General features: G+C 38.7%; 1 protein-coding gene across 7 annotated transcripts in view; it reads right to left on the reverse strand.

Annotated features, from left to right (window-relative positions):
- plekha7b (pleckstrin homology domain containing A7b) overlaps positions 1-21,043 on the reverse strand; it is a 69,948-nt gene that overhangs the window by 28,041 nt on the left and 20,864 nt on the right. For 5 of the 7 annotated variants that reach the window (XM_086070786.1, XM_086070791.1, XM_086070785.1 and 2 more), the window contains 5 exons: positions 9,303-9,386; positions 4,861-4,960; positions 3,775-3,879; positions 2,711-2,783; positions 2,275-2,375 (listed from right to left, as the gene is read on the reverse strand). In XM_086070786.1, the coding sequence (XP_085926912.1) occupies positions 2,275-2,375; positions 2,711-2,783; positions 3,775-3,879; positions 4,861-4,960; positions 9,303-9,386 (463 nt within the window). Of the gene's footprint in view, positions 1-174; positions 1,492-2,274; positions 2,376-2,710; positions 2,784-3,774; positions 3,880-4,860; positions 4,961-8,476; positions 8,682-9,302; positions 9,387-21,043 lie in introns of those variants that run through there. The other 2 variants (XM_086070789.1, XM_086070790.1) reach the window with 2 other exon arrangements.

The following is a 21,043-nucleotide window of genomic DNA, read 5'->3' on the forward strand; positions in this document are numbered from 1 at the left end:
TTAATAGCACCCCAAAGGGCTCTGGTATCGATGCACCGCATGTTGCTGGTATCACGACAACGCGCTACTAATGCACATTTAGGAATGCGCATTGTACGCCAGGAAGAATGAGGTGGAATCGCATGGTGACGGGAGATCACTGGTGATGATGCTGAAGTGAAATCAAATACGTACAGTATTCATGCAAGACAGGAAGCTTGTGCGATTCACAGGACGGCCGCTCGCAGAGAGAACAGTACTCACGCCGCCCGCCCGCCCGCGCACACACCCGGTCACAATGGAAGGCAATTGACCAACAGGGAATGAGAGAGACACAGTGAGATGAGTAATAAATAAATAATTTAAAAAAGAAAAACAATAAACAGCTCAGACTGTTAACTTCCCTTGACAGGTCAGGGGACACGGCCAGTACGTGTTTATTGATAAAAGCAAGTTAGAAAATTAGCACGTTTTTTTTTTTAATTTTTTTTTTTTTTACAGTTATTTGTGTCACTTATTTTTGGCAGTTAAATGACAACTAGTCTATAAGCGCAGCTTGAATTCATATTTCAATTATAACTTAATTATAAACAACTTCATGAGACAAAATGCGGTCACCTTCGGAGTTTCTATTTAGTGGACATTTTGGTTAATTACACTTTCATCAACCCCGTCCCACACACGCAAAAAAAAAAAAAAATCCCAATAATGATGATTCTAACATCATTTCTAGTTAATGTCTTCATCCAACACAGCATTCACTATACATTTTGCTGCAGTCTAACACTGTGAGTCGTCAGGATATTTATGAATTATATACAATTAAATGGATGATTTCTCATAGGTGTAAAAAAACAAAAAGAAACGTGACAAGCTCTTTTCACTCCACTTTGCATATAAGCCGCAGTTAACTGCAGGCTGCAGGGAAAGGAAGCAAGAACCATCCATCATGTATATTCCCAGTTGCGCAATTAACTCACATTACAGTATGACATTTAAAGGCACGTGTGACTCATTCAGATGTTTAAGGCACATACACTTCATGTGAATCCAACAAGTAAGTACAACATAGAATTGCCTACAGCTGCAGAGCTACATCAAATATTCAGTCACTATATTTCCACAGAGGCGAGGTACAGTATAGAACATTGTCACTGGAGCGGAAAGAAATGAATGCATTTCCCGCCCTTTGGAAGGAAACTCGCTTTTAAATGTTATGCATCACGCTCACCTGTTCAAACTTTACTTTTGCTGCAGTATTGCTGCCCGTTGCAATTATTCACATCATTACAAAATCGGTGTGATTTTGCTCTATTTCACAGTAACTGGATTGTTATTTAGCACAATTAGCGAAAATAAAACCCTAATGTTTCTGCTCCCTGCCCACCATCAGCGCGCAAAAAAAAAAAAAGGTCTGCTGTCCTTGACGTACTGTACGTATGCTAATTCATGCAGGAATCATGCCTGGAATACGTAAAAGATCCACTGCAGCAGAGGCAGCCATCACGTGGGGGGGGGGCATGGGGGGGGTGGGGGCATGGGGGGCATGGGGGGCATGGGGGGGGTTGTTATTAAAAAAAAGGTTAACAACCAGACCCCGACCATCTGGAAGAACTCCTCCGAGCTCGTTCACTGACGTGCTAGCAAAATATTTCTTGTTCCACATTTCATATTCAGCACAACAGAAAGCAACAACGCTCTGGTGTGATAGATTCATCATCAGCCAAAGCAATAAAAGCGTTGCTTTGGCGCCATCTTGGGTGCCAATGAATGTCGTTGAAGTGCATCATTTAGACAAAAGTAGTGCTTTGCCATCGCCTAGTGACACTAGGAACTATGATGAAATGAGTTGAGGAGCTGCATTTAGACAAAAGCAGGCCTTTGCCGCCATCCCGTGGCTTCTATAGGCAATTATAAACATTACTAGGTGCTACTAGACTAGTACTAGTAGTGATGTAATAAATTCCTACTAGTTTACATATAGCGCGTCACTACTAGAATTTTGACTCACTACTAACTCATTATTCTATAGTGTGCATAAATGTGATACAGTAATGAAAAGCAATAGTGGGAGGCTGACAAATATGCTATAAATAAATGGAAATAAATACTATACTAGCCAGCCTTGCCAAAAATGAAGTGTTCGTAAGCAATCAAACTTAAATTGCTCAATTAGATAAAACAATTTTTCTTTTTTAAAGATTTCTATTTGTTGTGTATCAATTTGTGGCTATGTTGGTAGCAGCGGCAACTCTGTGTGTTGACCATCACGTTGGCAAGAAGAAATATTGTTACCTTGAAAGCATATTTGCGGTTGACATGGTCTTCAGGCGCGACTGGTGCGATGAGATAACTGGGAAGAGGAATGCTACCGAGGACCGTCTCCTCGCGGCTGTCTGAAGCAACGAGCAAGCACACAAACATGTCAGTAATTGTGCCCAAAACACACAAAACGCAGAGTTCTGCCAAGATGTTTTACGATGTTTACAAGAGATTTGGGATTTACGAGTGGCGGGAAAGTGTGCTGTAATTCGTGGGTGACAACTGTATGAGCGAGGCCATGTGGCACTACGAGGCCTTTGCTTTATCCGTTATTGAGCAAGCAGAATGGGAGGAGAGGTGCCATGGTAACATCTCGGGAGTTTGTTGATTAGTTGAAAAAAAAAGGGGAAAAAAAGATCTTCCCGTATACATAGATGTAAATCTGATATCGAAAATGGTTCACACTCACCTTTGTAGTAAAACAAGCAGAAGTCGGACAGCACAAACCACTTTCGTTTCCAGAGTCGCATTCCAGAGCTGTCCTGGAAGTTCACAGGGAAATTGCGCCTGCGGTTACGGGTTAGCAACGTAACAAAATAACAGTTTCAATGGCATTTTAATGATGCATTGCAGGTTGGGAATTACAATGAAACCATGAGAAGGTTGCAAAATTGGGAAACAAGACACATTTAAAGACCTTGAAATGTCAAGAGAGAAGTACTTCTTTCTTTTTTTTTACAGTACAGTTCAGTTGTATTTAACTTTTAAAGATGCATTGTTGTGTTTAAAAAGTTTTTTCTACATCATCAATGCCCAGATGAGTATTTAGAGCCCTGACTGTATTACTCTGACTGCATCTATCAGCTTTTATCGTTTGGAGCCATTTTTTAATTTAAAACTGTCTAAATCCTTTGATTTCAGCGCAAACATCTATTTTGACTTGGGAAAAGAATGACCGAATCGGTAACATAGCACAACATCAATATCCCTTTTTTTAATCACTACATGAATACGAAGTCCGAAATAAACACCAATCACTGGTTAATAAACAGTAACAAGAGGGAAAAAGTGCTTTTGTCCGATTAGTTGATTAATCGATAGAATAATCGATAGATTAATCGATTCTAAAAATATTCAATGGTGACAGCACCTAGCAACGACACTAGTCTAAACACGCCATTCTTTTCTATATTGCATTTACGGAAAATGAATTCATCAGCAGCAAAATCCATCTGTTTTTGTCCATCTCAGATTTTGCCACTTGCTGTCAACTACAAATGACATCACAGTTGCTCACAGAGTGGCTTAACGATATAATAGATACATTTTAGGAACAATTTCATCCATATTTTTGATCAACACTTGGGCCCGCCAAGCTACTACAGTACATTACACGTTGGTCATACTTGTAGCACTTGGAGATAAGTATTTTTCGGGATGGTGTGAGAGGTTTGAGAACCACTGTTCCAAAACATTAGCTTTCATGCTAAGTACTGCAGAATTCTTTTTTGCCTCGATGCCATGATCAGTCACCTGTTTATAGAGCCAGCCCCTCACTACCACCGGGATGTTGAGGTTCCGTTTAATAGCTTGATCCCGCTTGCCAAAACTATGACATTTGCTCAGACTTCTCGATACCTGCAAGGACACAAGGATAAACTAAGATGCTATGGTCACATATATAAAATAAAAAAAAACAATAGCGTGCTTACCTGTTGGGAGTGTATTAACCTTCAAAAAGTAGATTGCAAAAAGTGTCATGGCCTTACAACAAGATGAGAACTGAACCAACCAAGGATGTGCACATCCATTTAAAACCATACGAGGTCTTTCGAGAGTGTGTGACATTTAATTACTTTTCACAGGTTTTTCTTTGACCTGCTGTCTCCCTGAAAGGCTCACTAACAGGAGGTGTATTGTTGTGTATGTATAGAAAAGTGTTTATTCACTACAGTGACACAAGCGAAAAAACGTCAACAACAACTCTGTGTATAAGAATGTATGTGGCTTTAAAAGAAGGGGCCTGACCTGGTGAGTGACGTGGGAGTCAGCGAAAGAGTGTCGAGTTGGTGTTCCCTGGCTAACCTGTTAGTCAGTCTGCGTTATACGGTAAACACTTGGACCTCATGCAGATAGTGTATGAATGGGTTTGTTACTTCTTTATTTTGTTACCGTTTGTTACATAAAGCGATGGAAAGTTTATTCGCGGCTGTCTGTCATGACCATCAATTCTTTGATGTATTTTATACACTCTTTCCTCCTGGTACGCATATATTGCTGCTTGTCCATGTGGAAAAAAATGACCACCACTAAATCCCACGATATAGCGAAAAATCTGTCATCTTAAATGATGATTAAAAATCTGCGAAAGGTTTTTATGGTGTGACTTTTGTAAGTTTTGCCTTTTGCTGTGTTGCAATCCAGTTACTGTATTATGTATGGAAACATGACTAAATTATGAAACAATGTGGTCATTAATCAGAATGAAGATAGCGTCGTCTAGAGTTGATTAAATCACTTTATCAACATTAGTGTTTCTTGTCACCCAGAGTGGAGAAAACAATTAAAAAGCAACATATATACGAAAAAAGAAATACTTTTCGGGACAAATCCTCTCACCTTTGACACCGAAGAGACGTCCATTGCTGTTGTGGTCACAAGCTTGGAGGACTCCGTGACCATAATGGGTGATCGGTGATTGGACATGCGGGACTCGATCCTACGGTTGACAAAAGGCAGCACGTGAGTGTTCAGTCTCACATCCATTACTGTATTTTACTCATTCACTGCCATTGACGGCTATAGACGTCAAAAATTCCCCAAAACTATTTCTATTAGTTTAAATTTGTTTCCACTTTTGTTAACAAGAGTGTGAAAACCTAGAAACATTTTTTTTGTACATTTAGAACAGATTTTTGAATTTTTGATTAATCGTGAGTTAACTAGTGAAGTAAAGCGATTAATTATGGGGGGGGGGGGGAATTTAATCCCCTGACGCTCCTAATTCTTAATAATCTTTTCTTCTTTCGTTTTTTTTTATATATATAATCTTTTTTTTAAGAAAAGATTATAAAAAATTAGGGGTGTAAGGTGATTTTTTTTAATCATAATTAATTGCATGACTTCACTAGTTAACTCAATTAATCAATTGATTTCATAAATTTTTAAAAGAAAAAAGACATTAAAAAACAATATTCAAATTCCAAGTAAAGCAAAAGAATTAAAGGGGACAGAAAGAAGTAAAACTTTTTTTTGTCTGCCCCTGATAAACTAAAAAAAACAACAACTCACGATTAAGCACAAATTTTATATCTGTTCTAAATGTACAATAAAAAAAATCAAGGTTTTCATACTCTTGTTAACAAAAGTAGGAACAAATGTTAAACTAATAGAAATAGTTCAAATTAATTTTTGACGTCTATAGCCGTCAATGGCAGTGAATGAGTTAAGTATATTTTTCAGGTGCAACCATGAAGAAATCACTAAAGCTCTAGTGAACTAAATGAGGGAGTGCTGGAAAAATAATGTTGGTCGTGCAAAATATTTAACTTATTTGGACATTTTCACCAAGGGGTGTGCTCACGTTTGTTGCCAGCGGTTTAGACATTTTAATGTTACTTATACTTAAGCACAGGAGTTGAATCAGTACGTCCACTTTGACCTGAGTCCTTTTTTTAAAGTATAGTACTTACTTTGGCCACCTCTGCTTATTTCCTTTGACTAACTGCACTGTAACACAGATTTCTGGTCAACACGGATGTGACGATTTCCTGGCATAAGCAACACAGCCTGTCGGGACACCAGCGACACTTGTGATGGAGTCCAGGGAGAACATTGAACATGCAGCAAGATAACGCCAAGAGGAGACATTGATAAGAACAAACAGCACACTCCATATATCACGAAAGTGTCTCTTGCACAAGTTTTTTATTTCATTTTTTTAATCCAGCATTTGGATTGAGCCGTTAAACTGCATTTCCAAATACTTGCTATGCAAGGCATATCATTGATTTGTAGTGGTGGTTGCATGACATTGTCCCATCAGCCTTATTGATTTCGTACATCAGTGGTCTTATCATGCGCATTGATTATGCAAATGTCAATGTATTTTGACACAAACACACTAGCGTTAAGATTAAATAGATATTTAAGAGATGAAGCTGCAATTTAACACTTTACTATGTCCACAATCTGTCCTGCTGAGGACAAAAAGCTTCAAAGAATGTTGTGCTAACCACGATGGAAAAAAAGTACAGTAACAAATTATTCGTACTTTACGACTTCCAATGGTCCATCGCTTTGAAATCGACTTCCCAATTTGAGTGAGCTCACGATCAAAAACAATGCGTGACCCACTTCCTTCTTTTTGCCAGCGACGCTCCTGCATTGTTTCGCAGCGAGGTGAAAATAAACTTTCACCTCTTCCTGCTTGGTGTGCAGCGCTACAATCAAGCTGGGGACGGACGAGTGAATGAGCGCAGAAAGCCAAATCCAAGTGAACATTTGTTATCTATTCTTTGCTGCACGATCTGCACTGCAGCAGTCTCCTCTTCCAGGGATGTTTGCTGTCATATGAAGGGGGCTGTTTTATGTGACACCCACTAGTGTTTACCACGTCCGTCATTGCAATAGTTTCCCCGGAGATTTGTTGTGGCGTGTGCGCTGAAGAGGGGCTATATTTCACATTTGTTAGACGGTCGAGGCTGGATTTCCTGCTGCAATAATGGGAATTGGATCATATTAAATGTTGGTCCTTTTTGTGCTATCAGACGCTTGTGAGGATAAGCGCTTGAATGGATGGTTTAGCTGAGAAGCTAATTATCTGTGTGATAATTGATAAAAGAGTCCAATTTTAAAAGGCCAAAATATACTGGGGAAGCTGTTGGTAAGCCAAATACGAAACCTTTTTTTTTTTGTATTACAGTCATTTAATCCCTGGAGAAACCTGCTTCCTCCTCATTAGAAGTAGTAGTTGTAAAAAAATACAAACTATATATATATATATATATATATATTTATTTTTTTTTTAAATACGCAAATAGGTGAATCCATAGCTGCCATCCCGTGAGTATGAAAACTTATACAAAAATTTTACACATCAAGTTTTGGTGCTACCAATAAATAAATAAATAAAAAATACTTTTTACAAACTTTTTCTACCATAAATGGTGCCTAAAACATGTACAACTCAGTAGGAGGGAGAAAAAGCATTGAAAAATAACCAACTGAAACAATGTGGTTGCGTAAGTATGCTTTTAACTGATGTGGCTGTGCTTACAATTAAAGTGACAGTTTTTTGTTTTTCCTTTCGGACAATAATAGAGACAATTTACAAGTTACAACATTCACTTTTCACATACAATTATACCCGAAAAGAAAAAGGGCTGACGGGATGAAGCCGACGTTTATTAATTCCCACAGATAATCAAAGTGGTAATCCGTCACATATCTAGTTGTGTGGATTATCAAGTTGTTGATTGATGCAAAAGTTCATCTTCCCAATGGTCTTTGTTGATCAAAATTTTGATTTGTTTGAACGAGTGAGCCAGATTTAGCTGGATCAGCTAACAAGAGCGGCTAGCGGAAATTAGTCTGAGCCATAGGCTTGAGTGGCTAACGAGCAGCTAGTGGGAGAAGCTAGTTAAAAAAAATAAAAATAAAAGCTAGTAAAAGCTTGCGAGAGCATAGCAGAAGGTGACAAGCGACGGGATCCCGAATCACGGGCACCGGCAGACTCCAGATGTGGAAGGTAAGCGGCGGTCGACCCATTGGGTCCGACATTCGCGCAGTTATCCTTTGGGCACCCGTAGCAGCAAGATGGCGGCAATACATGTCAGCATCTTGTTAGGTTCGTCATTACTACATTTACGATTGTGTAACAAAAAAATGTATGTTGATATGACTTTTTTTTTTTGCATATTATTGAAATCAATACTGTAGTGGGATTTTAAATTGAATGAATTATTAGTTTACCACTAGACAGCACTAAAGATTACACACTGTCACTTTAACCCTTCAACTTATGTTAAATGGGAGTCAGCGCACTCCTGCCATCATTTAAAGTGCGTTTGATTCAATTCAAATAAAATTCAGCTGGTCTGGTAGCTTCTTTTGATGCAAGTTTAAGATTCTGCAAGTCAAGCAAAAATTGGCTTCTTTGAGAACAACATTTAACACAAACTGACTGATGTGTAAAAAGGGTTGCGTAGCTTGCCATTATTTATACTGCACTTACTGTATAAATGTCGACGTTGTGAAAATTGGCTCCCGGACATCTTGCTTATCCCTGATGGACATTCACCTGACACGTTACAAACTTGAGAATGCGAATCAACCCTCGTCACGTTTGCGCTGTTCGAGCAGACAACATTCAATCATCTTGCATGCGCCTCATGTTCCACCTGCCGACTGGAATATAATCGCGGCAAAAAAAAGATGGCTCTAATTGTGCTGTGAAGCCATCAAGCGGCTTTGATGGCTTTGAAAGCATCACATGCTGACAATGTCATAAAAGGCGGTAAATCCAGTTGCCACACAAGACGTTCCATACTAAGGGAAAGGAAAATAAAGGTTAAAAAAAACAAACACTTTCTTTATTCATAAAGGCTGGCTACTCTGTTGTGGTACTGGGACCTGCAGCAAAAACAGAAGGACGCTTTATTGCATTATGAGTGCTTTATTCATGTTCCACAAGCACAATACAGTATTAATCCGAATTCTGTGTTTAGACTAGTGGGGCTGCATAGAACATATTGTAATGAAAATTTGGGGTTGACTTCCCATCTAATTATTATTATTTTATATACTGTTACAGGCAATACATTTTAATAGTTTTTTAGTGATTTCCTCTATTTAAGCACAGTGTATTTTATGAGGTGATGTTTTATGTAAAGTTTGACAACCACTGCTCTAAGTGTTGCGTGGCTGTACTCATTTTCTCATTAACTCTTAATTGAAAGCTTCTCCTGTGCTTGTTCCAGGCGATTAAACATTGACTAGGCTCTTTCCTAGTCTAATTTGGATCTCTTATTCCCTGACCTTGAACTGGAAGACGCACTCACTTGTCCTGTAGCGTGTATTCGGTGTTTTCGGGTGAAATCTGCCCGGTAACTGGGTGCCGAAATGATGTACACCTCACGTTGTGGCTGCAGGAGAAGAGAAATGAAGAGAAATGTCAATGAAGGAATCGGGTTCTTGCACAGACAACATTGACAACATGATGGTTTGAAACCAAACTTGAAACCAAAAATGTGCACAGCATACACACGGGTACGAGTAGGAGCAGTTGTGACGTTATTTTTGGCCGACGGCAGAGGGCGATATTGCCAACATGATGAATTAATCTGTTTAATTATCCCACCATTTTAATCAGAATGCTGTTGTTAGACTAAAGGTCTCACATATAACGTATTCTTTAAAAAAAAGAAAACTATTTTTCAACGTTCAGCAGATGTAAAAATGTGGCACATCACACACTGTACATTAAATCAGTGAGTCTCAAAGTGTGGCTCGTGAATGAATCTCTGGATTTAATACAATTCCAATGTACAACATTTAAAACATAAAATACAATCAAACATATGATTCATGTTTTGTTTTTTTATCCAGTAAGTCATACTCACGATTGTATTTAACTCAACCCCAAAAACATTTTTGACAGTAATATCCTCTACGCAGCCCCACTAGTCTAAATATGGTGTTCTGGTTAATATTGCGTTAACGGAATATGAATTAAGAAGCAAAATCCAGCCGTTTTTATCCATCTCAGGGGGCGGCCATTTTGCCACTTGCTGTCGACTGAAGATGACATTACAGTTTCTCAGGTCCCAGGTAACAACCAATCACAGCTCAGCTTCAGAAAACAGCTAAGCTGTGATTGGTCGTTGCCTGAGCAATTGTGATGTCATCTTCAGTCAACGGCAAGTGGCAAAATGGCCGCCCCCTGAGATGGACAAAAATGGCTGCTTCATAACTCGTAATCCACTAACGAAATATTAACCAGAATATCATATTTAGACTAGTGAGGTCACATAAAACATATTATTGTCAATAAATGTTTAAGGTTGACTTCCTCCTAGAAGTGCAATACAGTTGTATTTAATCTTTATTTCTATTTAAGCACCATGTGTAAAACATTTGAGAACAGATTTTTGAGAACAGATTTTTTTCAGGGCAAGAATCACTGTTAAAACAGAGAAATATTATCGATCTCAAAAAACCCACATGTGTATCTTTCACATTAGTAGCGAGAAAAGAAGATAACGGGAGCATGCAGGCCGGTCATGGCAACTCTCATTGACTCACCAAATCCTTTAAGGTTCTTTTACTTTGGATTAGGACCAAACTGTTTTTCAAGACGCACCATTTTATGCCACCAAATGTAAGCAGGGCAGCTTGTTTGCTATGCCCAGCACCCCGACCATTTAATCTTTAATCTTTAATCACCATCAGCCAGAGGTAATATTTCATTCCTAATCATAACTTTCATTTTATAAGCCTTGACTAAAAATAGAGCTAACAAGTGCTCCTGTGGCTTTTCTATAATCACGCTCCTCATGAAAAATATCAGCACACTCGTCGCTTAAAATGCACTGAATAGATTACTTGATGTGTTGCAGTGATGGGTTAAAACAACAGCAGTGCTGAATGATACAAACATACAATAATGCCTCCCGCATCGAGATTTATGAGTTGACATTTTGGGAGAGTTCCGACAACATATTGAACAGGATTGATGCCAAGTGATTCCGCACGCACAAACATCCAAAAATTCTATACGTACTCGTGTACTGCCCATCCACTGTATACACGAATCATGCACCGGCACTGGGCCAGGCTTGTTCCTGGTACCAGCTCATCATGGGCCGAGCTGCACTGCATTCACTGTCGAGCACTGCACCGCCGACACATCATTAATTAGAAAGCTGCATTCTTTGAGCCTTTTGTTTCAGCCACATTACTTCTGAACTATTTGTCACGGAATTCGCAGCATCCCCAGTTAGTGCGGCAACACTGCAGCACAGTACAGCTATTTGTTTGCAGCCAGCTTCATCGGTGCTCGTGGCGCTGCCGTCCCTAACGGCAAAATACTCCTTGTAGATAACCTAACCAACAGAACGGAGTGGCGTGGATGTGCACTGTTCACTGGAGTGACTGCACACTAAGAAAAGCTTGGGTCCTCCTATATATAATCAACAATAAAAGCCGTCGCTTTACGTGTGAATTAAAATAGTGCTGCGATTGGCTGGCAACCAGTTCATCAGGGTGTACCCCGCCTACTGCCCGAAGCCAGGTAGGATAGGCTCCAGCACCCCCCCGCGACCCTTGTGAGGACAAGCGGTTAAGGAAATGGATGGATGGATTAAAATGGTGTGCTGCCATTTAGTGGTCGAAAGTGGAATCACACCCAAAATAAACTGGCGGAAGAACAAAATAGAGAATGTGGTCCACATGAGTAGCCCGAGGGCCTATTCTAAAAATAGCTGGTGGGGCATTTTGATCTTTTTTTTTTCTTTTTTTTTTAGGAATGTTGGTAAAGTGATCGTTTCAAAATGTAAACACTGGCAGAGATTTACAGAAATAAAATTGTGTATGTTAATATTTATCTGTTTCCTAATTACTGTGTATTGTGAGAAATCATTAATGTGGTGTCTCTTCAAAAGTGAAAATCAATCATTATTAATAACAACATATAATATAATAAGGACATCATAGTAAGATAATTTGAGCAATTTTGTCATTTCAGAAGTGTGTATCCAACTGGTAGTCAATAACATTAATCTCTCTAAAAATGGAAAAGAGAAGAAACTCGTAACCAAAGAATGCCTTAAGACTAAGAATAGTTTGTGTGTGACTTAAGCTTACGAAGAAAAGATAAATTTCTGTATTCTATTTACGGTATATAAATCCATTTGGATTTGCAGTCAGTTTTAATGTTTTTTTATGTACTAATCTTCCATGAAAATTGTTTCTGCAGTTTTTGATGACTAACTAACCAACAAACCAAACATCTCATTCACGCTGTAATGCATGGCTGTGGTAATTAAAAAAAAAAAGTTTATAAACATCCATTACAGTACTTTTCATACATTTTGAGCCTTAATAATAAAATATTGTAAATACAATAAATCTGTGGTTTAACTTTAAAAGTCTAAAGCTATTTCAAGTGCTTGTTCATGCATCCCATCATCATTGTTTTCATTAACATACGAGTCAAGGCGGAATTCAACTCACACTTTGAACTAATACCTAATGATCAAGTTGTTTATGTATTTTTTGTCGTAGTTATTCTGCACTTTTCCCAGCAGACGACCAAACTAAATTTGATTAGCAACCCGACGCACGGTGCTCTTTCTCGGACACAGCCACTGTCGTCATCATGTTGCTGGACACGAAACCCGGACCACTTAGTCAGTTGGAGTTTTTTTTCCATAAGCAGAGGAGGATGACTCATGGACACATTTCTCAATGTGGCACTGTTTACATTCACAGTGCAAATGCACATTACAATCGTAAGCTGCATTCCTTGGTGGAAAATAAGGTGTGTTGCAGTAAAAGTAAAACATAAACCAAAGTTCAAAGCTTTTGTGTACACTCGCCAGGCCTTGTTTCTATTGAGCTGCCTTCACAAAGAGGATAATGCTCAGTTTTGCTTGCCATAAATGGAAGGATATTCAATTAATATGTTGATTATTGTGGTTTGCAGGGCACTACATCATAACTTCACCATCTTCAGCATTATTTAAAGGTCATTTTTCAGTACAGCTCTTGTGTTGGAGCGTTTTGTGTGCTGGTCTAAACCATAAACTAAAAGCAGTTACAATATTTGCATAGACGCCTCATGTCAACCACAAACATGACGTTTATCTGATCATCATAACACATAATAGCCACCCCTACTAGAACCGGTACCGTATCTCACCTGGTGTCGGACACCAAGTCATGGTGAATCAGCTGTGTTGCAAGTGCTCATGGGAATTCTCTCAGAACAATCAGGGCAGGTGTAGGATGTCGAAGGTGGTCTGTTGTAGTGGCTGGCATCCAAATGAATCGGAGCAACGTGGTGCCTCAAAGTGTCCGGTCCGGGATGATAAAGATCCAACTCCCTCCCATCAGGGGAATACCTCAGCTGCTTAGCAGATCCTCCTCCTTCTCCATGTTTTACTTCCACACACAAGTCTACACTCCCACTTTTCAAAGTATTGGACATTAATGTGTGAAATGTAGCCCTAGAGAACATTCTTTACTGCGAGTCATTCGTCAAAGTAATGTCATTAACTCATTCACTGCCATTGACGGCTATAGACGTCAAAAATTCATTTGAACTATTTTCTATTAGTTTTTTCCACTTTTGTTAACAAGAGTATGAAAGCCTAGAAACAAATGTATTGTACATTTAGAAAATATATAAAATGTGTGATTATTCGTGAGTTAACTAGTGAAGCCATGTGAATAATTAAAATTAAAAAAATGTAATCGCCTGATGCCCCTAATTAAAAAAAAAAGAAGAAAATATTATTAAAATTTAGGGGCATCAGGCAGTTAAATTTTTTTAATTGTAATTAATCGCATGACTTCAATAGTTAACTCACGATTAATCACAAATGTTATATCTGTTCTAAATGTACAATAAAAAAATCTAGGTTTTCATACTCTTGTTAACAAAAGTGGAAACAAATGTGAAACTAATAGAAATAGTTCAAATGAATTTTTAACGTCTATAGTCGTCAATGGCAGTGAATGGGTTAAAAGCTTCTTGTGTTTCTTAACCGGTGTCAGGAAAGGAATTAACACAATGAACTCAACAAGAGGCAATCACTTAAATCACATATTGATCTTTAATTGGCTAAATAACCAGAAATCCACCCAAGATGCAGTTGACTATGCAGTCCAGTGACACATGAATAAACTTACAATTTCAGGCCAGGGCACCGCAAGGTCTCGTTTATCAGGCACATTGACCTGTGATCTATGCTAATAAGGAATTCCAAACTAATCCTGGCTGAGGTATGCGGGTCGAGGGAGCAGGTGGTACCAGCACAAGCTTCCAGTAAATATTGAATGGTATGAGTTGTACTTGTGTGAGGGTTTGTTTTTGTTTTTTTCTGGCTTATGTAATTCACTATGGAGGAACATTTTAGGGATTTGCCAAATATACATAAATGGTATTTCTTATTTGATACCTAGTCTTCTCATACTTTTTACGTATAATCATGATAACAAGAAATGTGTAAAAAAATGTATCCTCATAAACCATCATCATCATCACATTGAACCATTATTCATTTTGAGTAAATTGTGAGAAACCTTAAGTGACATCTAACAAGAAATGATGTGTAATCAGTCCAATTGCAGAAATTCCTTCAGTTTATTGAGTTGTCATCTTCACAATATGGGGCATAAAATGGAAAATAAGTAAATCAAGCAGAGTATTTTACGCATAAATTCACAAATATAGTTTATATTTAGATATACACAACAGCAGGCTTCTCCAACCAGTAGCTCGGTCGCTCGTGGCGTAGTTTGAGTAGCTCACGGACAGATAGCCAAGGCTAACTTCAAAATAAAGTTGACTAAATAATGCACTGATGGCAATGGAAATAGCCTTGACTTTTATTTTGAATTCGTGGCGTGATGGCTACTTTAACTTCCCTTTTCGACCTTAAGGATTTCTTTATCATACTTTTTATTGACATTATATAGTTGTGACAAACATCAAAACAACGCTATTCCAAACTCATATTCAATCGCTAATTTAGGACACTAAGAAACCGCTAGTTAATTACGTCGTCATTGTATGGCATGGCACAAATCTCCGACATTAGTGGCTAGCAGCTAGCTGTTAGCATTAGTAACGAATGCCTGGCTCGTAACATAAATAAGTTTGACAGCTGGTACCTAGCTTGCGTTCTTTATTCTGGACGAAGGCTACTTTGTAATTAACTCTCCATTAAACCCATTTAATCCCAAATTTTTCCCAGATCCATCACAATTGTGACCGGCGGGTTAAAATTAATACTTTGTTATTTTACACATGGACCATGCATAAAATAAGAATGTATCTGCTTCATATTGCACTTATAGTTGTGTTCTTAAATCGTAATCGGCAATATTAGAAATGTTTAGTTTTTTAATGGGCAAAAGCATTTTACAAAATAAATTAAGACAAATACTATGTATCTTTTTTTAATTTTTTTGCTGATCCGAAAAACGATCCGATCTATACTGTGCCTTTGTGATCTGTTGCATTACTAGCATGCATATTCAGCATAATTTTGGTACATTTATTTTATATGCCAACATATGCATTTTGTGACCACTGCAAATACAAATTTGCCTATAAAATAAATGTTGTGAAACATGAGTAGCTCGCTGCTGTTTTGCTTTTCTAAAAGTAGCTTGCGTTGAAAAAAAGGTTGGAGACTCCTGCACTACAGTGAACCCTTACATACTTATTCATGTATGGGCATTCATATATTCATCTATTTGCAGACTTTTGGAAGGATCATACACGCTGTTATTTGCTGAGTAACTAATTAAAAAAAAAAGTGCTTTGGACAAAACAAAATTCACTTTGACAAATATCACTTTGCTATCTTGGTGCCAAGAAACTATTTTGAAGTGAGTTAAGGAACTTCATTTAGGCAAAAGGAGTCCTTCGCTGCTATCTTGATGCCAATGAACTGTTGAAGTGAGTTGAGGACTTTTATTAATACAAAAGTAGCCCTTTGCTGCCATCTTGTGACAGCTCGATGACAAGGAACTATGTTGCAGTGGGTTGAGGAGTTCCATTTAGAAATAAGTAGCGCTTTGCCACCATCTTGTGGCATCTATACATTTTTTGGCGGGGGTGCCTGTCAATCGTGGATTTTTGCTATTCATGCTCGGTCGCAGCCCTTACACTGCAGTTCAATTTGCACGGATAGTGTAGCTCAATGTTACTAACAACATATTGTTATTGTTTCAATTAGCAATGAGTCAAATCAAATATCAACGTTGTACCCAACAACAGCTATTTAACGCAGCTAAGCTTCTCACTTGCTTTGCTTTGTCACAAATAGCAATACATAAATAAAAGAAAACAAGGCAGTTCTATACCCACACAACAGCAAAGTTCTAGTCAATCAGCCCACCCAGTGTGAGTGTGAGAGAAATACCCCAAAGCATCATGCAGCAGCATCCAGTCAGGCAAGCTGAATGAAATCAGCCTTAATAATAGTGCACGCTGTCTCTCAGCGAGCCATTAAGCAGATAAGCATTCTGCAGCCAGATTTGCACATGTTGACCGACCTCCATCAGTTTCACCGCAGCCTTACATTTGAGCCTTTCCAGTCATCCTTCCTGGTTGGTTCTACTGCAAATCAAATAATGACCCACTGTCACTCATGACTGTCATTATCACCACTAGCAGCTCTTCTACAGAGGCTGCAGCCATTTACGACTCTGTCATCTGTCTGCTAATAAATGCAATCTAAGACAACATCAATACCACATGAAATGATAACGGCACCTCCTTGGCGGAGGTATAAAACGCTTGAGGGAGTTTGCAGCTGAAGCGAAAGGCAAAGATTCCAAAACATGTCCCAACGCTTGCCGGTGTCTTAAATACAGTCGGTCGAAGGGTTTGGCACGATTTGAAAGAGAGGTCCTGGCTAACACCTCATTAACATTCAAGGCACACCCACCCTTCTGACACATCACATTTTATTGTCGTCCCGGTGGTGCGCTCAAAAACACAAGCAATCACAAATACAAGCAAGGCAGCCGGCTAACTGTGTGGCCAGATTCTCAGCAAATTATGAATGCTACTATGTTTATGCTCAGGGTGAAATTTGTTCTGGAGTTCTTATTCACAATAGACATTTTAATTACATTTATACACACTGCTGGAAATACAGTTTGTGGCTTCTCAAACCACAAACAGCCACTAAAAGTGCAGCGAAGTGCAGCTTGAGTATCAAAGCATTGTAAGTCATAGAAAATAGGACTTTGTGAGAGTGGGTGTACTACAAAAGAGTATATATATATATCTTCTTTTTTTTTAACTAACCTCTTTTAAATAACTGCATTTTTTGCAACAACTATAATCCATCCATCTTTTCTATGCAACTTATGCTCATTGTCTACACCACGAAAATAAATCATCCATTCAAATAGTCTGCTGTCGTGGCCAATTTAGAGCGCCTTATTGTCAAGGTGAGCGCACGCATGCCACACAGAGAGAGGTTGAATAGTTTTTTTCCCCCCCTACAAAAAGGTCCGACAATAGCCCGTGTTTGGACAGGGCTTGGGGCATGGCTTTTAGAGTGCCTTGTTGTGGGGCTGTGAGTGTCGCAGAGAGACAGCAGAAGAATGAGGTAGGAGACTTGATTTTTCACAAATGTAAAGCCTCATTTTATATACTTGCCTTTTTTTTTTAACAATCAAATTTGGCACAATTACAGTCTTATTTTCGGTGTGTCAAAAAAAGACATTTTACAGGAACTTTGACCAGATAGATAGTTTTGAAGTGTGCCAAGCGCCATAAAGGTCAGGGCCGGTCTCAGACGACAAGCCCATCGACATAAAGGCCTCAGGAAATCTCAGGTTAATTAACAGTAACAGAATGACTTTTCACCTCCATGATCTGTGATATACTGTACCGTAGGTCAGAATGTAATTGAGATTAACGGCACTTAAACGAGAACGGAGGATAAATCGCATGTACATCATCTCGTGGAAAGTGTCGCAGGACAACAGCAACAACTGATGTCGTGGGACACTTTGGATCTGAATTGAATTTTAAACTATTCTGGCTCTATATTTCACATTGAGAAAAGCACATACTGTGACTGCAATGCATGATTGCTTTGTGGTCCGCTGAAGATAAACTCGACAATAGAGACTGAATACATTTGTCATCTCATCTCGTCCTGTTTTCAATACGGTCAGAACAGATAGAATTATGCAAAGACTGCTACAAAGATTTTTGAGACATATGTCATCCGCAACCCTTTTACACCATTTATCACCTAAACCAATTACTGAGTGCTCCAAATATACAAAATACAATAAGTCTAAGCAACCGTTCAGTCAGCATTCAATATAAATCGAACATATATTTCTGATGAATTAACTTTCTTTGATTTGCAGCACATTTTTTTTATGTCTTGGTTATACACCCATATATTGACATTATCACAATGATTCTTGTCATTGAAAAAAATGAGGTTGCAAATTGGATCTGACAGCAGACTATTTGATGGTAGACCGAAGTTGATGGAAAGATAATTAAAAAATGAATCGTCAAGAGCAAGCCTGATGAAGGTGCCTCTCGGTTCCTCTTGAACCAAATCCCGCTCTGCAGTTTGAGATGACTTTGCTTGTGTTAAGTTACTGAATATAGCAGAAATCGGAATTGTTTTATTTCCATACTGTTTCCTTTTGTCAGTTTCGCAAATCTCTGATCCTGCGCATCTGTTGCAGCTAAACAGTCCAAAGCCAAACACAGCTAATCGCTTAGGCGTGCAATGTAGGACAGAAGGGGATGCTAAGTGCTTGGAAAAGAGGGAAAGCTGAACATCTCCAGCAGGAAATAGACAATGGGCTTGAACACAATAAGCTCAAGACGAGAAAAGACAGAAAAGCAAGGCAGGGTGTTATGTGAGGTAACTAAATGTGAAAATATTCTATACAAATCAAATTTACTAAACGGCCCTTCATAAAACACTATATACTACTATTAATATTACTTTAGTGTGACAGTGCCGTTATTATAAAAAAAAAGAAAAACAGTCTATTTTAGAACACTTAATACATTATTTACAGTATTTCATTTAAATTTGACCGACTCACCCTCGAGTCCCTTCAGGAGAGCTCCACCAATGTGTAGGAGTCTTAACGAGCAAACAATCACTGCACTGTCAGCAGAATTTCCAGCAAGTTTGATATGGTGAACTAGCATCATACTTCTGATGATTGATGATTAAGTAATGACATTCAAACAGGGACTCAAAATGGAGAACAATCTACTAAATTCATCAAACGCCGCCTACCTGCAAGTTGCCAGTGCCACTTTTATGCAAAGGTCTGTCATCTCTCTCTCTCTCTCGTCTGCAACATGACCCTGTCTGATTTGACCGAGACAAGCGCTCAATCCACATACACACTCCTGTCAACTGCCACGCACGCTCACACAAATTGCATATGTTCGTGGTAAGATTATCTTTCTGATCTCTGATCTCCATAATCCCTCAACATCCGAAACAAATCACACACACACACACAGACACAAAATCTCCGGGTTCTGAACGACCCCGTGCTTTCTCATTTTAGTGCACCATTAAACCCCCACTGAGCCTGGACATCAGACTAATTAAATACAATTAGCTCTTAGCGCAGCACTTTTCACTATTGCGAGACATCCAACCAAAGATAAAAGACTGTGGTACTGCTGTCCATTCAAGCATAAGCAGTAAGTGTGCAGTGTATATTTGTATTGTGTGTGTATATAGCGATACATTAATGCATTACTGTCGACATTTCCAAAAGTGAGATTGACCTGATTGCCCTGTCAAACACCTAAAAACTTGTTTTAAATTACAGTGAAACAAAAACTATTAAAAGACAGATGACAGTGAGAAAGTCTATCAAATTAAGATGTAAAATGCAGCATGCAGAATCAAAAATAATGCAGATTGATAACACCATTAGTCCTTTGGAATTGTTAAAGTTGCAGGTGATTAGATTGTCATCTCTTTGGATGCAAATAATTTAAGCACGTCAACATAAGATGCAGTGCTTAGCCACCAAGGGGCACTATAAAATAGACATACAGATTTGGACATTTTTCTTTGATGAGAGGCCCTCAAGTGCTTCCACTTTTTCACTTGCATTCTGGTGGCCGTGCTAAATATTTTAGCTAATATTAGCACTATTGCTATCAACAGTTTTAAGCAAGTAAACACTTACCCCTATCTCCAGGTAACTACAGATCTGTACAGGACGCCTTGTGTGACTTTGCAGTTTGTTCCCAAAGCCGATTGGCTGGTGCGAAGAAATTTATGTATTTATTTTTAAACGGTGAATATGTGAATGTGCCAATTTTAAGTGCGCCGCACCGTGTTCAGCTCCAAATAGCCAAATGCATCATCCGCACCGCACCGCACCGCACCGCACGCCATGCCCGCCGATGCAATCTACTGTATATTGGCTATAAAGTGCAATCGCACCACAAGAAAATGCTCAGTTGCTCACCCCGCGTTTGGTGTTTAATGTACCATTCGCCAACATGTCTCTGATGTCTCTGGTGTGAACGCATTTCAATTTATATTGTGCTTTGTTAAAATGCCTGTGCTAAATAGGCCTAAATATTCTATAATAATATTGTAATTTTTAATTAAATGCAATGATAATAACAAATGTGCTTTTTTTTCGGTGTTTCGGTTTTCGGCCAAGCATTTCTCATTTTCGGTTTTCGGTTCTGCCCCAAAAAAATTCATTTTGGTACATTAGGCTAACAATGTAAAAACTTGCTAGCACAGAGCTGTGATGGTTTGATCTCGGGTTGAGTTAAGCAGGCCAGCCAAGTGTAGGACATTTGCGTCAATAATTTCAGCGATTTCGACGATTAGAGGGATGTTTCTCCTATTTTGATTTAGTCAATCCTTATGTATGCCCTGATGTTGCTAAGAAAAACATGTCAATTAAATGTCATCACTCTGAGGAGAGCGGAGGGTCTTTACTGATGTAAACTGATTAATGGCTAAAATATGTAGAAAACAAAAATAATACATTTTATCACACTCATAAACAACCTCGTAAG

Source organism: Leptonotus elevatus, chromosome 3, assembly GCF_054856555.1.
Source record: "Leptonotus elevatus isolate MCC_2025b chromosome 3, RoL_Lele_1.0, whole genome shotgun sequence".
NCBI lineage: Eukaryota > Metazoa > Chordata > Actinopteri > Syngnathiformes > Syngnathidae > Leptonotus > Leptonotus elevatus.